Source organism: Rattus norvegicus, chromosome 20, assembly GCF_021556685.1.
Source record: "Rattus norvegicus strain SHRSP/BbbUtx chromosome 20, alternate assembly SHRSP_T2T, whole genome shotgun sequence".
NCBI lineage: Eukaryota > Metazoa > Chordata > Mammalia > Rodentia > Muridae > Rattus > Rattus norvegicus.
The window spans coordinates 3392783-3416242 of record NC_141553.1 but is presented as its reverse complement, the minus strand read 5'-3'; the positions used below and the strand labels follow the sequence as shown (position 1 = coordinate 3416242).

Sequence of the window (23460 nt, the reverse complement as noted above, 5' to 3'; positions counted from 1 at the left end):
CTTGCGCTTCCTAGGTAAGCGCTCTACCACTGAGCTAAATCCCCAGCCCCCATAGTTAACTCTTGATAAGTTTGTTCAACTTGTTGGAACTTGTCCATGATCTTTCTAAAGGAGTCACTACTATTCTGAACCATGCTAAACAAAACTTTCCCAAAAGTGGGGAAAGGCTTTTCTGGAACAGTCATGTTCTTAATAGCTGCAATTAATTTCTCTCCTATTTGCTGGGAGCTAATGGGTACAGCAGTTGAATTCATCACAGCCGTTGAGTTCGTCAGGATCACGATGGTGTGAGACGTTTCCGTCTCTGAACTTTCCTGAGACATCTAAAGGTACATGACCATCTTCCCACACTGCTATATTCTTAAAATCAGATATTGCTGACAGGCTTAAAGTTGCTAAGATCACCAAGGCTAAAACACAGAAGGCACCTCCACCGCAAGCATAGACCCCAGTCATCATCTATTTTTAGGGAGACGGCCAGGACCTCCAGGAGGTCAAGCCATGCCAGGAACAGGCCTCTGTTCAGGACAGAAACGAAGCACAAGAGCTTCCTGTCACACAGACTCCACTGGAGTGGGTGTAGCAGCTAGCCTTTCTCCAGTCCTTTCCTAGTGGGAACTAGTTTTTCACCAAGGTAACCATACACTGGGGAAAGAAATAATCAGACTTACCAGGCTCTATTGCATATCGGCCCAAATTAATGCTGCTTCCAGGAGATCCAGGAAACATTATGGTTCTTCAGTTAGAGTAGAGTGTTACAGAGGGCCAGGGAATAGTGAGGTTTTGACAGAAATCTGATTATATTAGGTTTACTGGGTTCCTGAATTCATGCAGTGACTATATTCCAGTCCAAGAATGTTGAATTGGGATAGATGTACTGAGGTTGGCAGAATTCTCACATTGGTTCCCTGACCTGTGGAGTGAGGGCTATCATGGTTGGAAAGACTAAATGGAAGCCTTTAGAGTTCCCTCTGCCAAGGAAAATAGTGAATAAAAAACAGTATCTCGGGGCTGGAGAGATGGCTCAGCAGTTAAAAGCACCCGACTTCTCTTCCAGAGGTCCTGAGTTCAATTCCCAGCAACCACATGGTGGCTCACAACCATCTGTAAAGAGATCTGATGCCCTCTTCTGGTGTGTCTGAAGACAGCTACAGTGTACTCATATATAATAAATGAATAAATCTTTAAAAAAAAAAAAGTATCTCATCCTTGTAGGAATTACAAAATCAGTGCCACCATCAATTGTCAAGTGTCACTCTCCACAGTCAGTCTGTCTTGCTCTGCACTGGACAGACAGGAGAGGTAAAGGGAGATGTGGTCAGAACAACTTTGGATTCTGGTAACATATGTATGCTGCAGAGGGTGGGAAATAAATCCTACCAATCATTCAAATCCTTCTAATTCAGGGAATTCAGGAATCCAGTGGATGGGGCAGGCACAGACATTCCATCCAAGAAGAAGGGAAGGCTCCTGACCTGGCCCCTCCCACCACCAAGAGAGGAGCTCAGGGCTTAGTTTGTGTCTTTGGATTCTGCAGACAGCACATCCCTCACTTGGATCTGTTACTCAGGCCCATAAGCCTTCTGAATCAGAGAGCTGCTAACTTCCTGTGGGTCCTAGGACAGGTGAAGACTCTTCAACAGGTCCCAGCTGTGGTTCAGTGTAGGGAGCAGCGCGGCAGCTGTATGATAATGAGGTGAATCTGGCGCCCCCCTAACAACAGTACTGAGCATGTGTGGGGTTTTGCACCTGACATCAGTCTGGCTGGGGCGGTACTATGCTAAATGGGAGTTCATGCCGCGCCAATCTCTGGAGGACAAGTAGCTGGGATGGCAGTGGGGTGACTCGTGCCCCACCAATCCCTGAAAGAAGATTAGCATACTGTTGTGTATATAAGCCGAGCAGCTTTGCCGCTCGTCTCGGTAACACTTAAAGCCGTAGCACTTAAAGCTGTAACACTTGGAGCTGTAACACTTGAAGCTGTAACAATTAGGGCAGGCTGCCGCCGCCTCCCTGTATCAACAATGAAGGTGTCTTGCAGTAAAGGCTGTTGAGAAGAATCCAACCGTGTTACGTCTTCCTTGCCGGACAAGGTGGGCGCGACAGTTCAGGCTGCTCCAACATCTTGGACCATGTGATCCAGCAGACCTGATGGTACTCGAGGTGTCAGTGACAGAGAAGGATGTTTAGAAGGCTTCTGTGAGTGAGTCACAGAAGAGAACTCCACCATCATCTGCACACAACTATTCCCACTTTGAGAGGCAGCTCTTGGCCTTGATGCAACCTGAACATTTGACAATGGGCCACCAAGTTACCATGTGACCTGGGCTGCCTATAATGAGTTGGATGTTATCTGACCCACCAGGTCATAAAATAGGACACACACAGCCCTAAGCTGTTATCAAATAGAAGTGGTATGAACATAATCAGGGAGAGACAGGACAGAGGAGAGAGAGGGGAGAAGCTATGGCAGGTGATGTTAAGATTCTGCTCTGTGGGGGCTGGGGATTTAGCTCAGTGGTAGAGCGCTTACCTAGGAAGCGCAAGGCTCGGGGTTCGGTCCCCAGCTCCGAAAAAAAGAACCAAAAAAAAAAAAAAAAAGATTCTGCTCTGTGTATTTACAGGTTGTTATCAATGTTCCTAAGGGATGGATGGTACCGGGCTTTGTCTGTTTAAGTGGGCAATTATAACTTACCAATTGGGTCAAAGAAAAAAAAAACGTAATCAGGACTGGACAGGTCCTACAGGCACAAGGAAGTTACATGAAGACTTTGCCCAACGGCCTCCGGTCTCCACTCCTGTTACAATGTCATTTGCAGCCAAGCATGCACCTGCAGCCTCATGAGCTGTGCCTTATCCTTGCAAGACTGAGGAAGAAGAGACGAGGGCCTGTCTTGCTGATGGCTGTGTATGCTATGCAGGCCCCACCAGACGTGGACAGCTGCAGCATTACCACCCCTTGCCTGGAGATCCCTGAAGGACACTTCTGGTGGGACGTCTTCACAGTGGGAGGAAGTTCAGGCCATGCACATGGTAATGCCTTTCATTTGGATGGAGAAATGGTCACATGTGAGATTATTCTCTAATTCATGGGCTGTGGACAATGGATTGGTGGGATTGACAGGGCCTTGGAAAGAGCAGGATTGGAGTCATCTGGGGAAGACATCTGGGGCTAGATCTCTCCAAATAGAGGAAGGGTGTGAAGTCACTTGTGTCCCATGAACATGGTCAACAAAAGGTGACATCAGCTCAGAAGTTAAATAACCAAGTAGGAGGGTGACCCATTCTGTAGACAGTCAGTCTCCTTACCAGCCATCTCTGCCATCACCCAACAGGCCCATGAACAAAGAGGCCATGGTTGCAGAAATGGGGGTTATGCATGGCCTCAAAAATATGGACCTCTACTCACTAAGGCTGACTGACTACAGCTGATGCTGCAGGGCAGATCTGCCAACGACAGAGACCAACACTGAGCCCCAGATATGGCATCATCCCTCAAGGTGTCTGCAACCTGGTGGGAGGTTGACTTCATTGGATCAGGTCCTTCATGGAAAGGACATCACTTGGTACTTACTGGAGTAGATACCCATTCTGACCATGGATGTAGATAATAAACATGGATTTGCCTTTCCGGCCTGTGATGCATCTGCTGAAATCACCATCAGTGAACTTACAGGATGCTTTATCCACCGGCCTGCTCTCCCACAGAATACCAGAGTTCAACATGGTATTCTGACCAAGGAACTCTCTGCAGAGAAGGAGAAGTGTGACAGTCGGCCCAGAGTCATGGAGTCCTCTAGGCTTCCCATGGTACACACCAATCTGAGACAGCTCGATTGATATAAAGATGCAGGGACTTTCTGAAGACACAGTCACAGTGCTCTCATTAGGTGACAGAGCATGGAGGGCTGACTTATGTATAGTGGGACTTTCTTGGTCCTGCAGTGGATGAATAAAGACATGAATAATTATTATTATTTATAACAGCTGACACACTTAGCTTGGCCGACTTTCCGCTATTCTAGCCTCACAAATACTGGCCCATGTCCCCCCGTGTGGCCTGTTCTTTACCTCTCTCACACAGCCCTCATTGGTCCTCCCCCCTGTCATGCTGGCGAATCCTCCTGACTCTGAATCTTTTCCCAGAGCCCTCTCTCAGCCCAGAAGTCCCACCTTTACTCTCCTGTCTAGGTACTGCCCATCAGGCTAAGACAGGGATGACAGTGTTAGGTGAGTGATTGCAGAACACCAAGGGGAAATTAGATTGCCCTCCACAGTGGTGGTGAGAAGGATCATGTCTGGAGTGCAGGGGACCTCTTAGGGCTTCTCATAGCACAACTGTGTCCTCTGATTAAAGTCAATGTGAAGGTACAACAGCCTAATCCAGGCAGGATGACAAACAGCACAGCCCCTTCAGGAATGGAGGTGTGGTCACTGCTCCCAAAAGAGAGACAAGACCTGCTGAGGTGCTTGCTAGAAGAAATGAAGTGTAGAATGCACAGTAGAGGAAGGTCGTCATAAATACCAGTCAGGAGAGAGGGAGATTTGCCTATGGACACTGTAGAGGACAGACATGAAGCTGAGGAGTGGTAATTACCCACGTGGCAGAAAATAGTGTCAAATGAATGGGATTATAGAGTCTGAGCTAGCCGGACAGCAGCCAAAGGTGTTTGACCAAGGCCTTAAGCATGTACGTCTCAGAGTCCTTATTTCTTGAAATAAAGAGGCTGGGTAGAACACATGAGGTTAGGGCTATAAATACCAGGCAGTCTTGGCACCTGTTGCAGAAATGCGGATTATAAGTTACACGAGCATTTCTGTGGTGTTTGGTTCAGAACGTCTTTGTACAGATATTTGTGTTTTCTGTGTATCATACAATGTAGCACCAATTGAGAAAATTTAAATGGTTATCATATTTAAATTTGGATAGTAAAAAATGCCCCATAGGGACATTGCCACTCTTTCTAAATTTACAATGTCTTTGTGACGTCACATAGAACAGTTATCTCATGTTCCTGCATTATTATAACCTGGTTATTGGTTTCGCATCACACAGGGAGATGTGACTGTGTGTCCAGTTGTATATCATTAAAGTAAGTGGTGTTTTTCCTCTGACCCAGCTTGCTCCCAGTAATTGACACAGAGAGACTATAGTTTTTTCAATTCTCTTTAAATCATGATCACTGGGCATTGCTGTTCTGTTCTAATCCTCTAAGCTCACCCAGCTTCCTCCCAGCCTAGTCTCCCGTGATGCTGTCACTGTAGTGTAGATGTGGCTCTATCTGCATCTGGGCTGTTTTCTCAGGGTGGCTTCTCCACCTCTCCTCATGGCTGAACTCCCCCCTCTCCTTTCTCTCCTCCATGGAATCGGAAGTACCACCCTGTTCTCTCCATTGCTCAGTTCTTGGCTGATCAGCTTTATTGACAAAGCAGAAAACAGATGGGGAGCAATGTTTGCACACATTCTTATAGTAAGCATTCCAGTGCCACGCCCAGTTTAAAACCAGATGTGCAGAAATCGTCATTTGAGTGACACAAAGGTAATCTTTACACTGTGCACAATGACAATTGTGCTAACAAAGCTGACGAGAGGTGGACGTGTGGTGGCCAGGCTTACATGCCAACTGGACTGCATCTGGAATTAACCCCAACATGGAGGGAACATCTGTGACAGGATTTGCTCAATTTGAAGTGTGAAAAATCAACTTCTATATGGATTTTGTGGTAGGAAGATACATTTTAATCCAGAGTATCTGAGATGGAGACCCCCACCCTAAAATGGACCACACCTTCTGGTGGATGCTACATAAGGACACGGATGAAGGAAGCCTTTGCTCTTTGCCTGCTGCTCTGCCCTGCTGGGAAGTTCACTTCTTCACTGACTTGAGCGCCTATTTCTTTGGGGTGGTAGCTTACACTGAAGGGCAGCTGAGGCATCCAGCCTTGTGGACTGAGCATCTACTGAATTCTTGGAGTTTCTATTCATTGTCAGCCATTGCTGAGTTTTCTGGACCACAGACTGTAAGACATTATCATGCATCAAATGTATTACATTATATATAACATATAAATGTTCATTCTATACGTTCTGTTACTCTTGAGACACGGCTAATACACAGACCCAGCACGGCCAGGAAGCACTGGTTTGCCCTGTGGTGGACAGAAATGTGTGGTTTAATGAGAATGGCCCCCCAGGCTCATAGATGTGAGTGCTTGGTCCCCAGGGTTGGGCACTGTCAGGAAGTGTGGCCTTGTGGGAGGGACTGCGTCACTGAGGTGGCTGAGGAGTTTCAAATGCTCAGGCCAGGCCCAGGGTCTGGCTCTTCCAGCTGCCCACGGGTCTGGATGTAAACTCTCAGCTGCATCTCCTGCATCTTGTCTGTCTGTCTGTCTGCTACTGTGCTCCCCACCATGACAACAAGGAACAATTAGGATCTTGGGTGCCATTGGGTGGCCATTCATGTTGTTTCTCTAAGGGACACTGAGGCCAATGTTGCATGGACAGGTGAATACACTTAGGGATCTTCAGGTTTGGTTTCAGATGCACAGGGTGGAGGATTCTAAGAGGCCTCCCAAGAGAACAAGAGGGTGGGAAAGATCCTGCTGCCCTGGGTGAGAGAGGGGAAGCAGAATGTCACTGCAGCCTGGAGCCATGGGCGCCCCCAGACTCAGGGAGAAGAAAATGAGGACCAAGCTGTTCAGTGGGTCATCACCACAACCCAGCAGCCTGGTCCAAACCTAAGAGTCCCGGTGCCTGGTGCCAGGACTTTTGTAGAAGCCAGAAGTGGAATGAGAACCAAGCTCTCATGGACGGTCTTATTCATAGGAAAGGGTTGGGAATGGAGTCTCAGAAGCCATGAAAGGGCCTAGAGGAGTTGCAGGGTTAGAGTTGCAAGTTGCAGGCGTCTCTAACATGAGAGGGTAGGAGAGGGCAGGAAGAGTCACAGTAGCCCAGCAGGGCCTGAGGAAAGTACAGGGTTACAGCTCTGAATGTGGAGGGATGGGGGGAAGACCAGAAAAGTCACAGTAGCCCAGCAGGGCCTAAGGAAACTGTGCTGAAATCCACAAGGACCTAGAGGAGGTTTGGGAGAGGCAGCTCTGAAGGGAAGGTGAGCAAAGGGCAGGTAGGGGGCGCCATGGCCCAGGAGACCTAAGGGAACTGCAGAGTGGCAGGTCTAATGGTAGGAGAATGGGGCCAGCTGAAGAGGGCCAGCCTTAAAGACTATGACTGGAGGTACCAGTGAAGGCAAATACTTGAGATCAATGAAGCCTTGCACAGCCAGCTATGCAAGCCCGCCATCACTGTCCATGGCATCCTGTTACACTCCCTTCAAAATTTCCGAGTCTTTCCACAGCTCAGCAAAACACCGTGTGAGTCTGTCTTAGCAAAATTCTACATGAATCTGTCTTAACAAACTCCATGTGAGTCTGTATCAGTTAGCATATCTAAAATTTGGGCTCCAACCTGCCAATTTGCCCGAGTCCACAGAATTGGCACAAAGCCTCCAGAACACCATTTCTTTCTGTGAAGTCAGGACAAACAATGACCAGCAAGGAATGTCCAGGTACCATCCCCATCCAGCCTCTTCCCTCCGGTGGGAAGTTCTTCTCAGCTCCAGACAGCTTTTCTGAAGTGCCATGAAGCTCAAACTTTTGGTTTCCTTACAAAGTCATTTGTGTGGATGGTATTTTGCTGAGGCAAACATGTGAAGGAGTGCTTTCCTGAAGCAGACACAAGTGAAAGGACATTCTGCTAAAGCAAGGACGTGAAAGGACCATGATAAAGGATTATTTGATTATGACACACAGGGATTGGTTCACCTTACATTGCTTTGTGGAGCTCCACTAGTTCTGATTCCATAGAGAGAAATGCACCAGAAATGTCCTGGTGGTGTGCTGGCGGCTCCCTGCTGCTTCTGTAGACTGAGCTGATTGGCAGAGTGTCATCAATCTGTGAATGATACAGGTTTATGTGAAGTCTGGCTAAGATAAACTCACATGCTGAGGTAAGACCCTTGCTGAGCCAAGACTTATGGAGGACATGCGAAGTTTGGAGGGAGTATAAATGGTACCCAATGGACAGTGACAGGAGGCTTGGATTGCTTGCACAGCTCTCTTTGTAATGCATCTTGGTCTCCTGTCTTCACTGATCTGCTCTTCCCTGAGAGAGGCATGCTAAGGAACTTCTCCTGGTGTCACTGCTGGTCCTAATCCCTCCTGCTGACCCATGCTAATTTGTATGAGGTCTAGCAGTTTCTGCAAGGTCATGCCACCATTGCTGCTATCCAGACACTAATGAACTGACCTGTGAACTGAACTGCTGATTTCCTGACAACACAGAGGAAACTTGCTCCAAAGATCAATTCCTAAGCAGGTCCATTTTCCCTGTATCTTAATACCCTTTCTTTTCCACTACCTTTAGTGGGTTGTGGGCTTGAAGGGAGGTTAAAGCATTTAAGAGACCACATTACAAGTAGAGCTGAGAAAAATGTAACATTACGGTGCCATCTCTGTGGAGCTGCTGGGCGAGGCGGGAGAGGAGGCACTGTCACTATGGACAGCTCCTGTGAGACAGCTCCTGGGGTGGGATTTTACCAAGACTGTAGGCTGAGGCAGGAGAGAAGTCACCACTGTGAATGGCTCCTCATGACAGCAGTAGGCTGAGGCAGGACAGGCGATGCCCAACCACGGACAGTTCCTGGGATGGTGGCAGGCTGAGGAGATATTAGGGCCTCTGCCATTAGGACAGGAGCCACCAATTTTGACAGCTCCTGTGGGGGCATAGACTGTAGGCTGGGGCAGAAAGAAGCGATTCACTGCACCTTTGATGGGATTTGCAGCTAATAGCTTAGGGTGTACAGAACTGATCATTGTTTGAAAATAAAATGCACATTTTATAAGTGGTGCCAAATGTGGGCTGATGCAGAATGGGCGGGTTTATTTCAAGTACCTTAGACCAAAGGCAGGAAAAGGAGGAGTGGATACTTTGTTTCAAAAAGCCAACATTGTGTTTGCTCAGGCTTTTCTTGGGACATGACCCACATGGATTTCCACAGGAGTTTTCTTTTCCATTATCCCTCATTTGGGGCTATTTTGTTTATAAAAAAGGAGGAAAGACTTGACTGAGGAACTGGAATAAATACGGGAAGAAATGGAGAAGCTTGTGATTCAAAACATGGAGAATAAAAGGAAAAGAGGAGGACTAGTTTCTCTCTCTTCTGAGAAATAGCAGAGTTGTCTGTGCAGCTAGAGAAATTAGCATAGAGGCAGACAAGTTTGAAAAATGTCAAACACAAGAAAAGGGAGAACCAATAGGTTTATTCCCAGTGACTGAAGCAGAGAGAGGGAGTTTCCCCCAGGTAGAAAGAGAGGAAGGAATGGGGACAGAGGGCAGTCAGGTCAAAGTGGAAAGCAGGAGGATGGTCAGAGGAGACCGCCATGTTTGGGAGACAGGGATAAACCCACAGCAGCTTTTGAGGACAGGCTGTCCTGGGTCACAGACTCACCAACAGCATTCCAAGTAGTTCCACCACAGCATATGCTGGCTAATGGAGACAATGCACCCATACAGTTATGAAAATACAGGATGGGGTGCTGTACAATGATGGACCTAAGGCATTTCAAAGACACAATGATGTCCTATGGCATGCCCTTGTCCTATGTGAAACAAACTCTAAATATTTAGACTACTTAGAATTGAACTATTCCCCAAGACTGAGGAGGATTGGTAACAGCTGTAGCACAGGCTGGACCTCAGTGTTAATGGTTGCCATGATGGAGAGCAGAAGCCAGGAATGTGGAAGAGCACAGAGGAGGAGGGGAATTAACACAACTCAGGTCCACTTGAGAGGGGCTCTGCGCTGCTGTACAGGAACAGGGCAACTTGAGGATCCAATCTCAGAACAGTGCTGCTGAGCAGCTTTAAGGGCTGGGAACGGAGTGGAGGAGCCAGGACGGAAGTCCACATCACTTAGAAAAACTATGCAAGTCTCAGGGGAAGCCTTCACTGATTTTTTTTCTTTTGCACGGATTGGTTTCAGCTATGAACAAAGCTATGTCAGACCCTGATTCCAGAGAAGTGCTCATTGAGACCTTTGAAGATGCAAATACAAAATGCAAAATATTGTCAGGCCATTAAAGTTGAGAGCAACACACAGGGAACAGTGGGTCAGGGAGAAGACAGATATTGTTTCTAACCTCTATAGTGCCACCACATTGGGCGACCCATATCTAAAGGTTTTGGATCTCAAAATCCGGTTTAGCATTCCCTGTGAAGAAGGTGTAGCACAAAGACTTTGACCAAGTTGATCAAGGTCTCAGATCTCAAAATGTCCTATGCTTTAACTGTGGGAAACATGGTCATTTGACACATGATTGTGAACAAGGCATCTCCAAGGGCAATGTACTTTTCTGAATGTAAACAAGAAAGAAGGCCTAGGTTTCCAAGTGTGTGCAGGCAACCGGGTAAGGGTTGCCACTGCACCAATGAGTGTAGGTCCTGGAGAGACTACAAGGCGACTCCTTGCCAACAGGAAACAAAATGGGCGTTGGGGGATTGTTGCTTGAGGCCCTACAACAAAAGTATGGCTGTTTGCCTCAGAGCAGCTAGGAAATAATTGCCTTCATAGTACATAATATAATAATGTTCAACCTGTCCAATGATATCCATGGGAAATTCTTCACAGGGAATGTTAAACATCCAACACTGTGTCCGGATTTAATGCAACAGCCACCAGAAATAATTTGTAGGCAATTTCTTCAATTCATTGTTTATTATTACATGGAGGATATTTTGATGGCTGATTCTGATGCAGATACTTTAGAAAAAAAATGTTTTCTGAAACCAAAAGAATTTTGCCTTGTTGAGGTTTGCAGATTGCTTCTGAAAAAAAAAAAATACAGAGAAGAGATTGTATTCATCATCTATATTATAACATAAGTCAACAAAAACATTCAACCTCAGAGGGTACCAATTGGAAAGAATCAGTTGTGAAATCTCAATTTTCAGAAATTAATGGGGTATACCAGTTGGCTCTGGCTCAACATTGGATTAGCTGCACAAGAATTAAGTAATCTGGGGTTGGGGATTTAGCTCAGCGGTAGAGCGCTTGCCTAGCACGCGCAAGGCCCTGGGTTCGGTCCCCAGCTCTGGAAAAAAAAAAAAAGAAAAAAAAAGAATTAAGTAATCTGTTTCAGATGTTCCAAGGAGATTCAGACATTGACAGGCCAAGACAGCTAACAGATTAGAAGAGAAAGAGTTCACCTTAATAGAAAAGACACTGCAGGGGCTGGAGAAATGTCTCAGTGGTTAAGAGCACCACCAGGTGATCTTCCAGAGGTCATGAGTTCGATCCCCAGCAACCACATGAGGGCTCACAAGCATCAGTAATGGAATCTGATGCCCTCTTCTGGTGTGTCTGAAGACAGCGACAGTGTACTCACATATATAAACAAATAAATCTTAAAAAAGAAAGAAGGAAGGAAAGAAAGAAAAGAGACTGCAAGACATATATGTTGGGTACCATAGTTCCCAAACTGGACTGTATTTGGTTCTTTTGTCTTTTGTTCTTGGTTTTTTTTTCTATGAAAATAAGCTTTGTTACATCAAGTAATAAATACAAAGATACCATGTTTCAGTCGTTTTCCTCTAGATGTTGTGATTGCCTCAAAGTAAACACTGAACTGAGATCTACGGGGTGCTTGGTCAGTTGGATAGATGGCTCTTTCTTCTGTCTTTATAACCTGTGCATTTTAAAGATGGACTTCAAAGCACTCAGTCATGTTGGCGCCTGCGCCGCCAGTGTGTGAATATCGGGCATAGGTCTGCGGGATTGAAAGAAAACACGTACACAGGTCACCTGTTTTCAGTGAGTACCACCAAGACTTTACTGAGATCTCCCTATATACCAGAGGCAAAAGCCGTGGAAAACAACAAGGCAGGCGAAAATCCCTAACCAGTAAAATAGGAAAAGTCTGTGTGGTGGAAAGTCCTGGGCCCTATCAGGGGCATAAACGACTTCTTAAACAACAAGCTGGAAGGCTCGGTGGGGAGGAAGGGTGCCATGGAAAATCCCAGCCCCAAATCAGGGGCTAAGAGCAGCTCACAAGTGTGTAAACAACTTCTTGCTATAGCAGGCTAAAAGGCTCAACGAGGGGGAAGGGAAACACTAAGGCAGGGCCCAACACAGTCATGCCAATGCTTAAGCAGAGAAGCTCCAGGAAGCAGGGTCTACACTGCACACAGGCGGGCCAGCTACAGAGCAAACGTGCGGTGGTTTGCACTCGACTCCTAAGAGGCAGGTGAGCTCATGGAAAGGAAGTCAACTGGGGCGATGCAAGTGGAAAATGTGTCCAAAGGGAGATTAGAGGGAACACTGGTATTTGGGGACAAACAATAGCTTGCTGTAATGTGGCTTCACAGACATCTTTCAAATGCTTGAAAAGAAAAAAGAGCTGGGTCCTTCCTAACTATTTAAAATGCACACAGTCAGTTACTGCGAAACGTCTTCCAGTCTTCTGAGTATGGGTTCAGAGCTTAATGATTGTGGGAGAAAAATACTGCCATTTTGAACAAAGCCTCTCCTCTCCACGGGGTAGCGAGATGGGCCTTCATAGTGGCCAGGGGCTAGGACCTGGCCTTAGGTTCCATTTCAGCCAAGCACTCCGGAACCAGGCTTGGGCATGAATGAAGCCTCATTTTAGCCACTCCATGGCGCTCCTGCTCCCTGCAGACATTGGTCTGATCTCTTTCCCCGATTCTACAATGGTGGCCAGTAACTCTGCACCTTTACTCTGAGGCCCCTGGCTATTTCCAGTTTCATGGGTGTAGCCTAGCGATGGAGGCCCATAGTCACTCAGCAGCTGGCGATGTTGGGAGGAGGTCGCCATGCGAGTAGACGGTGAATGGACACTTTCGACGTTGAGGGCAGCGGCGGGCAGGTGCGTGGTCAGGTTAGGCTTGTCCGACCTCCCCACGAGCGGCGGAGTCCGGCCAGGTGGCCCCACGTCCCCCCACCCGTCCGAGCGCCTGCCCGGGAGCCCGCGCACTTTTTGTTGCCTCAGGCTCCTGTCGCCGGCAAAGAGAGCTGTCCCCATCCTGCCACCTCAGCAGTACACCACCCATACAGTGGGCACAGCATAGGAGGGAGCCACAAACTTTGAGCCCAGGCGGTGCTGTGCCCGCCTGGACCAGTAGAGGGCATGAGGCCACAAGAGGCAGCTCCTCACCAGGTCTCGCCCGGCACTGTGCTGCTGCCTGCAACTTGCCAAATGTTGGGGGGCTACGGTCCACATGGTGTCCCCAGCCCCTTTAATCCATTCTCCCACAGGGACTCATTAGACAAAGGGAAGCAGCATTATATAGCATACACTCAAAGTAAAAAACCAAAGCCTTATATTAAAAAGTTTCTGGTTTAATTATAAAAGTATGATTATGTCAATTGTAGGAATAGCCCCATCAAAATTACAGAGCCTTATACTAATGCTGAGATTACGTCATTATGGGTAATCAATGAAGACTGGCAAACAGTTTGTAACAACTATTTGGGAGCAATTAACACATATCCTTTTATTATATGTAAGTACACTGTAGCTGTCAGAACAGGGTATGTGATACCGTTACATCCATTGTGGTTGCTGGGATTTGAACTCAGGAGCTCTGAAAGAGCAGTCAGTGCTCTTAACCCTCAAACCATCTCTCCATCCCAACAAATACCCTAAAAGAAAGCAACTTCAGTTTAAAAAAAGAACTAATTGGACTGTCCCATGCATTGGAAAAGGAACACTAATTCCTGAAGACCCTAAATTCCATCCAGGTGAAAAAGCTGTGAATGGCTGCATATAAGTCAGTAAAAACAAAAGAAAAAGTAATTCAAAGCCCATGTGCTTCAGTTCAAAAGTCAGAGTTGTATGCAATCTTTATGGTATTATCACATTTTCCAGAATCTTTTAATATAGTGACTGAGGCTCAATATGCGGAAAGATTTGTTCTGCACACAGCAACTGCGGAATTTATTCTGGATAATTCAGAATTCACGTTATTTTTGCCACTGCACCAGGCAATCAGAAATAGCAACTGTCCATGACTTATCACCCACATTCAGTCTCTCACGGTCATGCCGGGGCCATTGGCAGAGGGAATGAAGGAAATGACTGATTATTCATAAGGAGTGTGTTAGGAGCCTCAGATGTTCCTGAAAACCACTATGTTAACAGTTAAGGTTTAAAGAAAAAATTCTATGACCTGGCAAGAAGTCAAGGAACTTATAAAGAAATTTTCTACTTGTTTTTTGTACAACCAAACTACATTACACACTAGAAGTAACTCTAAGGGCACCAACAAAAGTAAATAAAAAATGGAATCTGACAGATAGATGTGTTTCAGTTTGCAGAATTTGGAAGCCTAAGGCTTGCACCACACCATTGACACATACTCAGGCTTCCAATGGGCAAATGGTTTGAGTTCTGAAAAGGCTGGCTCTGTAATTACACATTTACTGGAAGGCATGGCTCTGGTGGGAATAGGTGTACAAACTAGGACCGACAGTGCCCTGCATACGTCTCCAGTAAGATGCAGCAATTCTTCCCTCATTACAAAGCACATTACAGCTACACCACACAATCCTGCAGGGCAAAGAGTGGTAGAAAAGACCCAATCACACCTTAAAGAACATAGCTATAAAACAAAAAGAAAGAATAAAGGCCCCAGGAGTAGAATACAGTGTGCTCCATTAACTTTGGATTTTCTGAACATTAACAAGAGAGGACCAACAGCTGCAGAGAGACACTGGATCAAGGGAAAAAACTGTGGAATTAAATCACCCTATATACTACAAGGATGTGTTAACATCAGAATGGAAGTCAGCAAATCTATAGTGTTAGGGATGCTGATTTGTTTTTATTACCGCAGGACACAAAAGGCTGTAGATTGCATCAAAAGTCATAAAGCTCAGAGTTGACCAGGGAGGTCCTCTGCAAACTATGGCCACTCACCCAGATCAACCAAAAGGAGAGATCCTGACCAGCCACTGCCTTCCCCTGTCAGCCAGAAAAGCCCAGACTAGAAATGTTCAGCTCCTAACCACTGACAAGCCCATGTCACAGAATATTTAATTATTGCATGTAGAAAACCGAATGGTTAGGAAAATATAAAATCCTCAGTAGATACCACATTTGGCAGATCCAGGATATGTGTCCTGGTGTGGTTTGGGTGCCTCTGAATTCCCCACAGATAAGAACACTAAAGAAGGGAAAGACCCAGCTTATTTTAAGGCAAGATGCTTGGGAGAGGTCCTGTGGTCCTTGCTCTATGACCTGAGGCAAGGTCAGCAGGTGGCCTTGTGCTCCCTTCAACCATAAAGTGAAATGGTTGAGCCTGTAGTGGCTTGCCTTGGACAGCTCCCAACCCCAACTCCCATGACAGTGAAATGGCTTAGTAGGTGAGGGGGTCAGGGAGGAATTAAATACTTCTTTTATAAGTATTTTAACTTTTAACAACCCCCACCCCTCTCTCTCAGCTTTGAAGAGCCTTTATGGAATAGGATTTTCTCTTAGGACTTGCAGGAACGACCAAGAAGCCACTGGCAGGACACAGGTAAAATAGAAATCCAGGGGCTGGAGAGATGGCTCAGCGGTTAAGAGCACCCGACTGCTCTTCCAGAGGTCATGAGTTCAATTCCCAGCAACCACATGGTGGCTCACAACCATCTGTAAAGAGATCTGATGCCCTCTTCTGGTGTATCTGAAGACAGCTACAGTGTACTTATATATAATAAATGAATAAATCTTTAAAAAAAAAATAGAAATCCAGGAAAGAGAGCTCAGGAGCTCTCTTGGGTTTGCAGGAGCTCAAGAGAAAGGCAGACTAGACTGATAGAGTGACACAGACAGATTTCTGAAGGTCTGGAGTTTAGTTGTAGCATGAGGCTGGTAAATAGATATCCTGTATGTAGTTAAGAAAATAAAGTTTCCTTGCTGAGCTGTCAGGTTTTTCCCTCAGCTTCTGCCTCCCGTGTCTTCAGTGCCATGAATATGAGATGATTTAATGGTCACAGGCCTCTGAGGGGGACTTTGCTCTCCTGCCATACAGAGCCATCCAAAGGCAGAGCAACCACAGGTGCATCAGCTGCAAGACCCAGGTGCACAGAGCTGGGGGTGGAGATTAAGAGATTTCAGGGAGTTAATTCCAGTACACCAGACAGAAAAGGTAAGACAGTCCAGGTTCAGGAATCGGTACCCAAGTTACAGGGGAGAAGCCTCTCTGTTAGGTCTTATCTCAGCTGTGGAGGTGCTCCTGAGAGATGAGCAGACAGACCTCACCAGACCCTGAGAACCCTGGGAAAGACACCAGAAAGGAGAAGCAGAAATCACCACAGCAGCATGGCTACAGGGAGAGCCCAGGGCAGCTTCCCGACCCCATCATTAGCAGCTAAATCAAGTGGGTGGGAGGAAATGTAGTGACTCATCTTGTGCACCCTGCACTTTAGAGGACCCCACTTGAGTCTCTGATCTTCAGCCCTGGGGGCTCATAATCCTGGGGACAGGACAAGGCTCTGGCCTTCCCTGTGTCCTTGTGATCACAGACTCTCCCCATGTCTTCACAGTGATGGAGAGAGCACTGCCTGGAGGTGACAGAGCTGAGGCCTGAGCCCATCACAGACAAGAACTGACTGAGCACACCTGGGCACAGCCCTGTCCACACTCAGCTCCCTACAGCCTCACCCTGTCCCTCCAGACACACAGCTTAGTGACACAGATTCTGGAAGCTTCTCCATCTGCCAATTGTTTTCTTCAATAAAACAAATCAAAACCCTAGAACAAAAAACAACCTCTAAGTATTCTCAATCCAGCAATTAAAAAGCTATCAACACTTGTGTCAAGGATGTGAACAATCAAGTTCACACTCAGATTCTTATTCTCAGTGTGAAAGTGAGGAGCTGCAGCTCAGGGCAGCACAGAGTGACAGGATATAGATGTCCCCACCCCCAACCCCAGGCTGGACCAGCAAGGTTGGCCTTGGTAGGGAACACAGGCAGTGCAGGGACAGGGTCCTGAAGTGCAGGGCAGGCTGGGCTCCACAGTTCTTCACACTGAAGCCATAGAATCACAGGGAACATCAGACACTGGTGTCTAAAGAGAACTGAGGGCTCTGGGTGTCACAGGAGAGACCTGAACACATCGTCTGTCACTCAGTCCACTCCAGGCAGCTGTCTTCATGCTAGAGAACGAGAGTCACAAACCATCACTGTGAAGACAACAGCCCAACAACCCTCCACTCACAGGGGATTCTGGGAGTCCCTGAAACGCAATCATGTCCACATTGCCCCTCCCCAGTCAGACCCCAGAGTCACCTTTACAATCTGGGAGAGACACATCAGAGCTCTGGGAGCTGTCCCTGCCTAGGGTAAAACAAAACACATGTATATGTTTATATGTATATGTGTATGTGTGTGTGTATGTCTGAATTCACATCACGGTACAACTGAGGCCCCCAGAAGATTTCTCTGGAGGAGCTACTATGGATTCCCAGAGCTCCCCACATCTCCAGCTTCACTCCAATACCCTCAGGGACACTCCTGCCCCCACACTAACCTGGAGCAGGGGCATAGTCTCCTCCTTTCCCACCTGTGAGAAAAAAGGCTGTGAGAGTTCAAGAAAGGTCTTGACAGGAGGAAGTTTCCAGAACTGACAGAGGACCCAGTTGGAGACAGTAGCAATGCCAGCTATGGCCATGTTTCCCATTAATGAGCAGAGCTCTCTTCTAAAGGAAGCTGAGGGGAAACAGACCCTGCCCTTTCCTACCTGTGTTTCTCCTCCTCCTCTCATCAGTTTCAATGAAGGCCACAGTTCCATTGATTGCCACAGACACAATGAGGACAACCAGGACAGCAATGATACTCATGTTGGAGTTGGTAGATGGAGGTGGCTCTAGGAAGGACAGATACAGGAAATGAAGGTGGGGGTCATGACCCCAGCTCTCAGCCCTGACCAGCTCAGGGTCTGCAGAAGGCTCCAGCTTTTCCTGACCCCAGCTCTGCACCCACACCCTCCTTACCCCATCTCAAGGTGAGGGGCTCAGGCAGCCCCTCATGCTCCACATGGCATGTGTAATTCGGCTCCTCCCCAAGAGGTACCACCACAGCTGCCCACTTCTGGAAGGTTCCATCCCCTGCAGGCCTGGTCTCCACAAGCTCCATGTCCTGGGTCAGATCCTCCCCATTCAACTGCCAGGTCAGGGTGATGTCAGCAGGGTAGAAGCCCAGGGCCCAGCACCTCAGGGTGACATCACCTTCAGGTCTGGGGTGAAGGGTCACATGTGCCTTTGGGGGATCTGTGTGGAAGATTTAAGAAATCACACAGTTAACAAGACAAACTGAAATCTACACAAGACACAGTTAAATCAATGATGACACTGAACTGTGTGTGTCTGACACTTCAACTGTCATCTCACTAGTGAGCTGCAGGGAGAGCTGGTCCCTTCAGCACAGAACTGCACACTTTCCTGAGGGACTCAGAAGATAAGAGGGAATCCACATGAGCCAGTGGGTCAATATGGCTGTCCCTATGTGATGTTCTATAGCATGAGATGGGTGGTCATAGAACAGAAGAGGGAATGGAAAATAATTGATTTAATATGTGTTCGCAGCAAACAACTGACTAGAAGCAAAATAATGCCTACAACAAAAAGGAAAGAAAAAAAGAAAGTAAGAAATAAGAAAAAAGAGAGAAAAAAAGAAAAAAGAAAAAGAAATCCCGGGCTGGAGAGATGGCTCAGCGGTTAAGAGCACTGACTGCTCTTCCAGAGGTCCTGAGTTCAAATCCCAGCAACCACATGGTGGCTCACAACCATCTGTATTGGGATCCGATGCCCTCTTCTGGTGTGTCTGAAGACAGAGACAGTGTACCCACATACATGAGATAAATAAATAAATCTTTAAAAAAAAAAAAAGAAAAAGAAATCCCTCAACTTATATTCCTCCAGGGTACCCCACAAGGGCTCATGGGACCATTCTCCACTGTAGGAATAGAGAGAAATGGGGTGTGGAAGAGAAGCAAACCCCACATCAGGGAGGGATCTGTGAGAATGTATTCTGTGGAAAGTTCTAGAAACTGGGGGAACCAGCCTAGTGTAGTGGAGTCCATGTCTCCTATGAGGTAAAGGAGACTTCTGGTCCTGAGGTGTAAGGGCTGACACACTCAGCAGGACAGGAGTCAGTGTCCTCAGAGAGTGGGTGTGGGCAGAGGACCTGGCCTGGGAGAGGCCATGGCTGACAGCAGGAAGCCCCTGCTGTTAGATTAGGAAATTCTCTCCTTCCCTCCTGAGAGGGACTCAGAACTCTCCAGGGAGAAGGCTGGGCCCTGGGAGAGGCAGTGCAGTCACTGTGATGAGGGATGAGGAGACCCAGGGACACTTCTCTCCCCTCTGAGACAGGGGCATCACCCAGCTGAGGGTTCCTTCTTACCCAGGACTGAGTCCCAGCCCGAGGGCAGAGGAGGAGAAGCCCGCGGCCCCCGCACCTGAGCGAAGCAGCGTCTCCTTCTCCTCCTCCAGGTATCTGCGGAGAGACTCCACGCACTCCCCCTCCAGGTAGGCCCTGCGTCTCTCTGCAACACCAGCCCGCTCCCACTTGCTCCTTGTGATCCGTGCTGCCTTATCCGCCGCCGTCCAGGTTTTCAGGTCTTCATTAAGGGCGATGTAATCTCGGCCGTCATAGGCGAGCTGATCATACCCATGCTGGAGTTTCCCGTCCGACCCCATGACACAGCCATAAATTCTCTGGATGGTGTGAGAGCCTGCAGGACCCAGCGGTCAGCTCCGCCCACCCACTCGGAAAACCGACCCTGGTCCCTTCTGCTCCAGAACCTCGGACATGGGACCCGGGACCTCTCCCACCCGTGTAGGGACGGGGAGGGGTCGTGACCTCCGACCCGGGGTCACTCACCGCCCTCGCTCTGGTTGTAGTAGCCGCGCAAGATCCTCAGATCCACTCGGAAAATTTGCTCGGTTTCCTTAGCGATCCGTGTCTGCTCCTCCCAATACTCCGGCCCCTCCCGCTCCATCCTCGGATTATCTGCGTCGCTGTCGTAGCGCATGAACTCCGTGTCGTCCACGTAGCCGACAATAATGAACCGGGGCTTCCCGAGGCGGGGCCGGGACACGGCGGTGTGGAAATACCGCAGCGAGTGTGAGCCTGGGGGCGGTGCGCGTTGAGACCCCGACCTCTTCCCCGGACCCCGGGCGGGTGCGCGGGTCGAGCGAGGAGCAGGGCGCGGGGCTCGGGACGTGGGTGGAGAAGAGGCGGGGGTCTGGTGTCCGACGCGGGGACCCGGCTTCCTTGGTGCCGCCCCCGCCCCTCCCCGCAGAGGCCGTTTCCCTCCGGACCCCGCACTCACCCAAGTGGGTCTGGGTCGAGGCCAGGGCGGCCGCCAGCAGCAGGAGCAGCGTGGGCCGCGCCACCTCCACCATCTGAGGTCCTGGACCGACTGAGTCCCGCGGGCTGCGTGGACTTTATTACCAGTGTCTGGGGCGGCGCTGATTGGTTCACAGGGTTCACGGCACCCAATGGGGGTGAGAATTGCATCCGCATCATCAGTGTCCGGGCGGAAGGACTCAACAGGTTAGGAGCAGAAGTGAAACTGGAGAGATGTGGTAACCCCAGTCCCGCTCCTGACCTCAGGGCCTAGCGACTAAGACTTTGCCTGAAGCCTGTAATGCCAGACAGAGCGCTGTTTGCCATGGTGTCTGTGAGTTCTGACCCAGAAGCTGTCTGTACACCAGGAGACACCCGCAGGCCTGACCTTCTGTTTCCTCTCCTCTTCCTTCTTCTGTTCAGACATCAGACCCTGGAGTCTTCTAAAGAAAAGCCACTTCCGGGAATACAATCACAACACAAGCCTTGTGGATGCAGTGGAGAGACTCTTCTCCTTTAAGAGGAGGAGCTGGCCCTTAAGACCCACCCAGACCCCACAGAGACCAGGTTCTGTTCACCTGCATGGGCAGCTCACACTGCAAAGCCTGAGTGCAGGACTCTCATCTGTAAAGAGGAGACTTTGCCTCTTCCCTCAGGATTTGTCTTCTGACCCTCGGGTTTAGACCCAGACTCCTTGTGTTAATTCCCAGAAGATGCATCTGTGGCTCCAGGTGGGTGCGTTTTACAAGGATCTTCATTCTGAGTCCTGAGATTGTCCATGTGGACCCGGGTAGTTGTCTCAGCACAGGAGACCCCGTTGTCCACAGGGAAGAGACCCCTGTGGAGGCCACAGACAGCACAGAGATCTGTGCTACACTGCACTTCCCTGTGTCCACACTTCCCCTGTGCACCTGCTTTAGTGACTAAATCACGGTAGGAGAGGAACTGAAATTAACTATACCACAGAATAATGAGAGAGTGTGGGAGAAGTTATTATTCTGTGACCTCTCACTCCCTCTCTGACCTTCACTCACATTTATGAGCTGAGGGGGTGAGAGACATGAAAGTCACAGCTGAGGGGGACAGTGGATCTGATAACCAAGCTGGCCCCAGAGTTCCTCAGGCCTGAGCAGTGTGGACATTGGAGGAAAGATGATTCTCAGGCCAGAGAGTACACACTGGTGATGTGAGGTTTCATCCCTGGTCAGTAGTGTGGGGAAAGATTAAATTTTCAGGTTTCTTGATTCTGTGGAGCTCTCCAAATCGCAGCCACAAAACTGAAGTGGAAAGAAGAGGAGAGATGGATGGGGGCTCCTGAAGAGAGTCACCCATCACACAGAGTAACAAATGTGGGTGAGCACAGGTGTGAACTCCAGTCACCTCCCCATGCAGGTCTCCACAGCAGCCCAGCAGCCTCACCAGGATTCCGGGGCTCCTGTTTCAGTGAACCACTCTTAGGTACTGTGAGTGTTTTCCATGGGAACTTGAAGCTCTTAGGTTCCATCCTGACTGATCTAAGGATGCAGTTGGGGTAGGCAGCCCCACAGAAAGGATCTGTCCCTGTCACTTTTCTTCTTATTTATTCTGTTTTTTCAGACAAGGTCTGTCTGCACTGCTCTGGCTGTCCTGGAACTTACTGTGTAGACCAAGCTGCCCTTGAACTCATATAGATACATGGCCTTTGCATCCTGAGGGCTGGGTGTCTTAGTTTCCCTTTCATTGTTGTGAAGAAACACCATGACCAAGGCAACACTTCTAAAAAGAGACATTCAATAGTGGTTGGGTAACAGTTTCAGGGGTTTAGTCCATTATAACAGGAAGCATGGCAGCTGCAGGCAGACATGGTGCTGAAGGAGCTGAGACTTCTACATCTTGATCCAAAGGCAGCCAGGAAGAGGCTCTCATTCCATACTGGGCAGAGCATGAGCATGGAGACCTCAAAGCCCTCCCTCTCAGTGACACACTTCCTCCAGCAAGGCCACGCCTTCTCCCACAAGGCCACACCTCCTAATAGTGCCACTCTTTGTGGGCCAAGCATCCAAACACATGAGTCTGAATAGGGGGCCACCTATTCAATCAGCCACAATAGGATTGAAGGCCTGTGTTAGCACACTAGCTCTAGTTAGTTTTTATTACTGTGATAAGACACTATGACCAAGGCATCTAATAAAAGAATATGTTCAATCTGTTCTCTAGTTTCAGAGGATTTGAGTCCGTGATGACAGAGGAGAAGTGTGGTGGGGGAACAGCTGAGAGCTCCGGACTTGATTTGCAAGCAACAGGCTGAGACACTGGGAATAATGAAAATTAGTTTTTTTAAATTACATATATATATATATACTGTAGCTGTCTTAAGACACACCAGAAGACTCAGGTGCAGTCAGTGCTCTTAACCACTGAGCCATCTCTCCAGCCCAGTGAAAGTCTTTTAAAACCTCAGTGCACACACCAGTGGCACACATCCTCCATCAAGGCCACACCTCCCAATCCTCTCTGAACATGGCCTCAGCTGGATTTGAAGGATTCATTCCCATGAGCCTGTGTGGCTGTTCTCATTCAAACCAGCACAGCAGTCACTGTGAAGTGTAAGAGGCCAGCAGGGTTCTGGAGATGTGTCCAGTGCAGGCTGAGGGAAATGCTGAGGGCACTCTGCTGAGTTAGGTCTCCCCCTTGGCCTCCGTCTCCTCCTGCTCAGCCCCTCTGTGTCTCTGTCCCTCAGGTCTCACCCCATCCGTGCCCAGCTCCCCTCCCTCCTGAGCTCTGCACTGACCCTGTCTCTTCCTTGGCCTCTGGTTTCTCTATGGTGTCAGCCAGCAGCTGTGAGGCAGCTGTGTGGTTCCTGAGGCAAACATTCCAATGGTGGCTGGGGAGATGGCTCAGCAGCCAGGAGCACTTGCTGCTGGTGCAGAGGATCCAGGTTGAGTTCCCTCAGCACACGGTGGCTTCCACCATCTGTGACTTCAGTTCCAAGGGATCAATGGCTGTGCACCTACATATTTATATGCACAAAGAGGACAGGTCATGAAAATAAAAATTAAAAACTATGATTTTA

At 48.4% G+C, this 23460-nt stretch overlaps 1 protein-coding gene, 1 long non-coding RNA gene and 1 pseudogene across 8 annotated transcripts; all 3 read right to left on the bottom strand.

Moving 5' to 3' along the window:
* Nucleotides 1-7512: 7512 nt before the first annotated feature.
* On the bottom strand, nucleotides 7513-8386 carry LOC147998460 (uncharacterized). The gene is made up of 2 exons (XR_015645556.1): nucleotides 7827-8386; nucleotides 7513-7722 (listed from the first exon to the last, which is right to left on the bottom strand). It is a non-coding gene; the product is annotated as an uncharacterized LOC147998460 (long non-coding RNA).
* A 4141-nt stretch (nucleotides 8387-12527) lies between these two features.
* Nucleotides 12528-13191, bottom strand: LOC147998459 (cyclin-dependent kinase 2-associated protein 1 pseudogene; annotated as a pseudogene).
* A 200-nt stretch (nucleotides 13192-13391) lies between these two features.
* LOC147998458 (RT1 class I histocompatibility antigen, AA alpha chain-like) lies at nucleotides 13392-20483 on the bottom strand. Of its 7 annotated transcripts, none has more exons than XR_015645406.1 (9): nucleotides 20392-20483; nucleotides 19941-20189; nucleotides 19516-19791; nucleotides 18053-18328; nucleotides 17800-17925; nucleotides 17590-17622; nucleotides 17349-17396; nucleotides 15696-17215; nucleotides 13392-13635 (listed from the first exon to the last, which is right to left on the bottom strand). XR_015645406.1 is itself a non-coding variant. In XM_087598527.1 (8 exons), the coding sequence occupies exons 1-8, from the start codon at nucleotides 20462-20464 to the stop codon at nucleotides 17211-17213; spliced, it is 1086 nt and encodes a 361-aa protein (XP_087454653.1). In that variant the 5' UTR covers nucleotides 20465-20483; the 3' UTR covers nucleotides 13392-17210. The 7 variants fall into 7 exon arrangements, 3 of the variants coding, with proteins under 3 accessions (XP_087454653.1, XP_087454655.1, XP_087454652.1); XR_015645407.1 differs by having other exon boundaries at nucleotides 15700-17215; XR_015645405.1 differs by having other exon boundaries at nucleotides 13392-16146; nucleotides 16235-17215.
* Nucleotides 20484-23460: the final 2977 nt, after the last annotated feature.

What these genes read in the sequence shown, in the direction of transcription:
- LOC147998458 (XM_087598526.1), bottom strand. Translation starts at nt 20,464, where the DNA reads ATGGTGGAGGTGGCGCGGCCCACGCTGCTCCTGCTGCTGGCGGCCGCC. An exon ending in CTACAACCAGAGCGAGGGCG is followed by an intron (nt 19,792 to 19,940) that starts GTGAGTGACCCC and finishes TGGGTCCTGCAG; the next exon opens with GCTCTCACACCATCCAGAGA. An exon ending in GGAGACGCTGCTTCGCTCAG is followed by an intron (nt 18,329 to 19,515) that starts GTGCGGGGGCCG and finishes TCTTCCACACAG; the next exon opens with ATCCCCCAAAGGCACATGTG.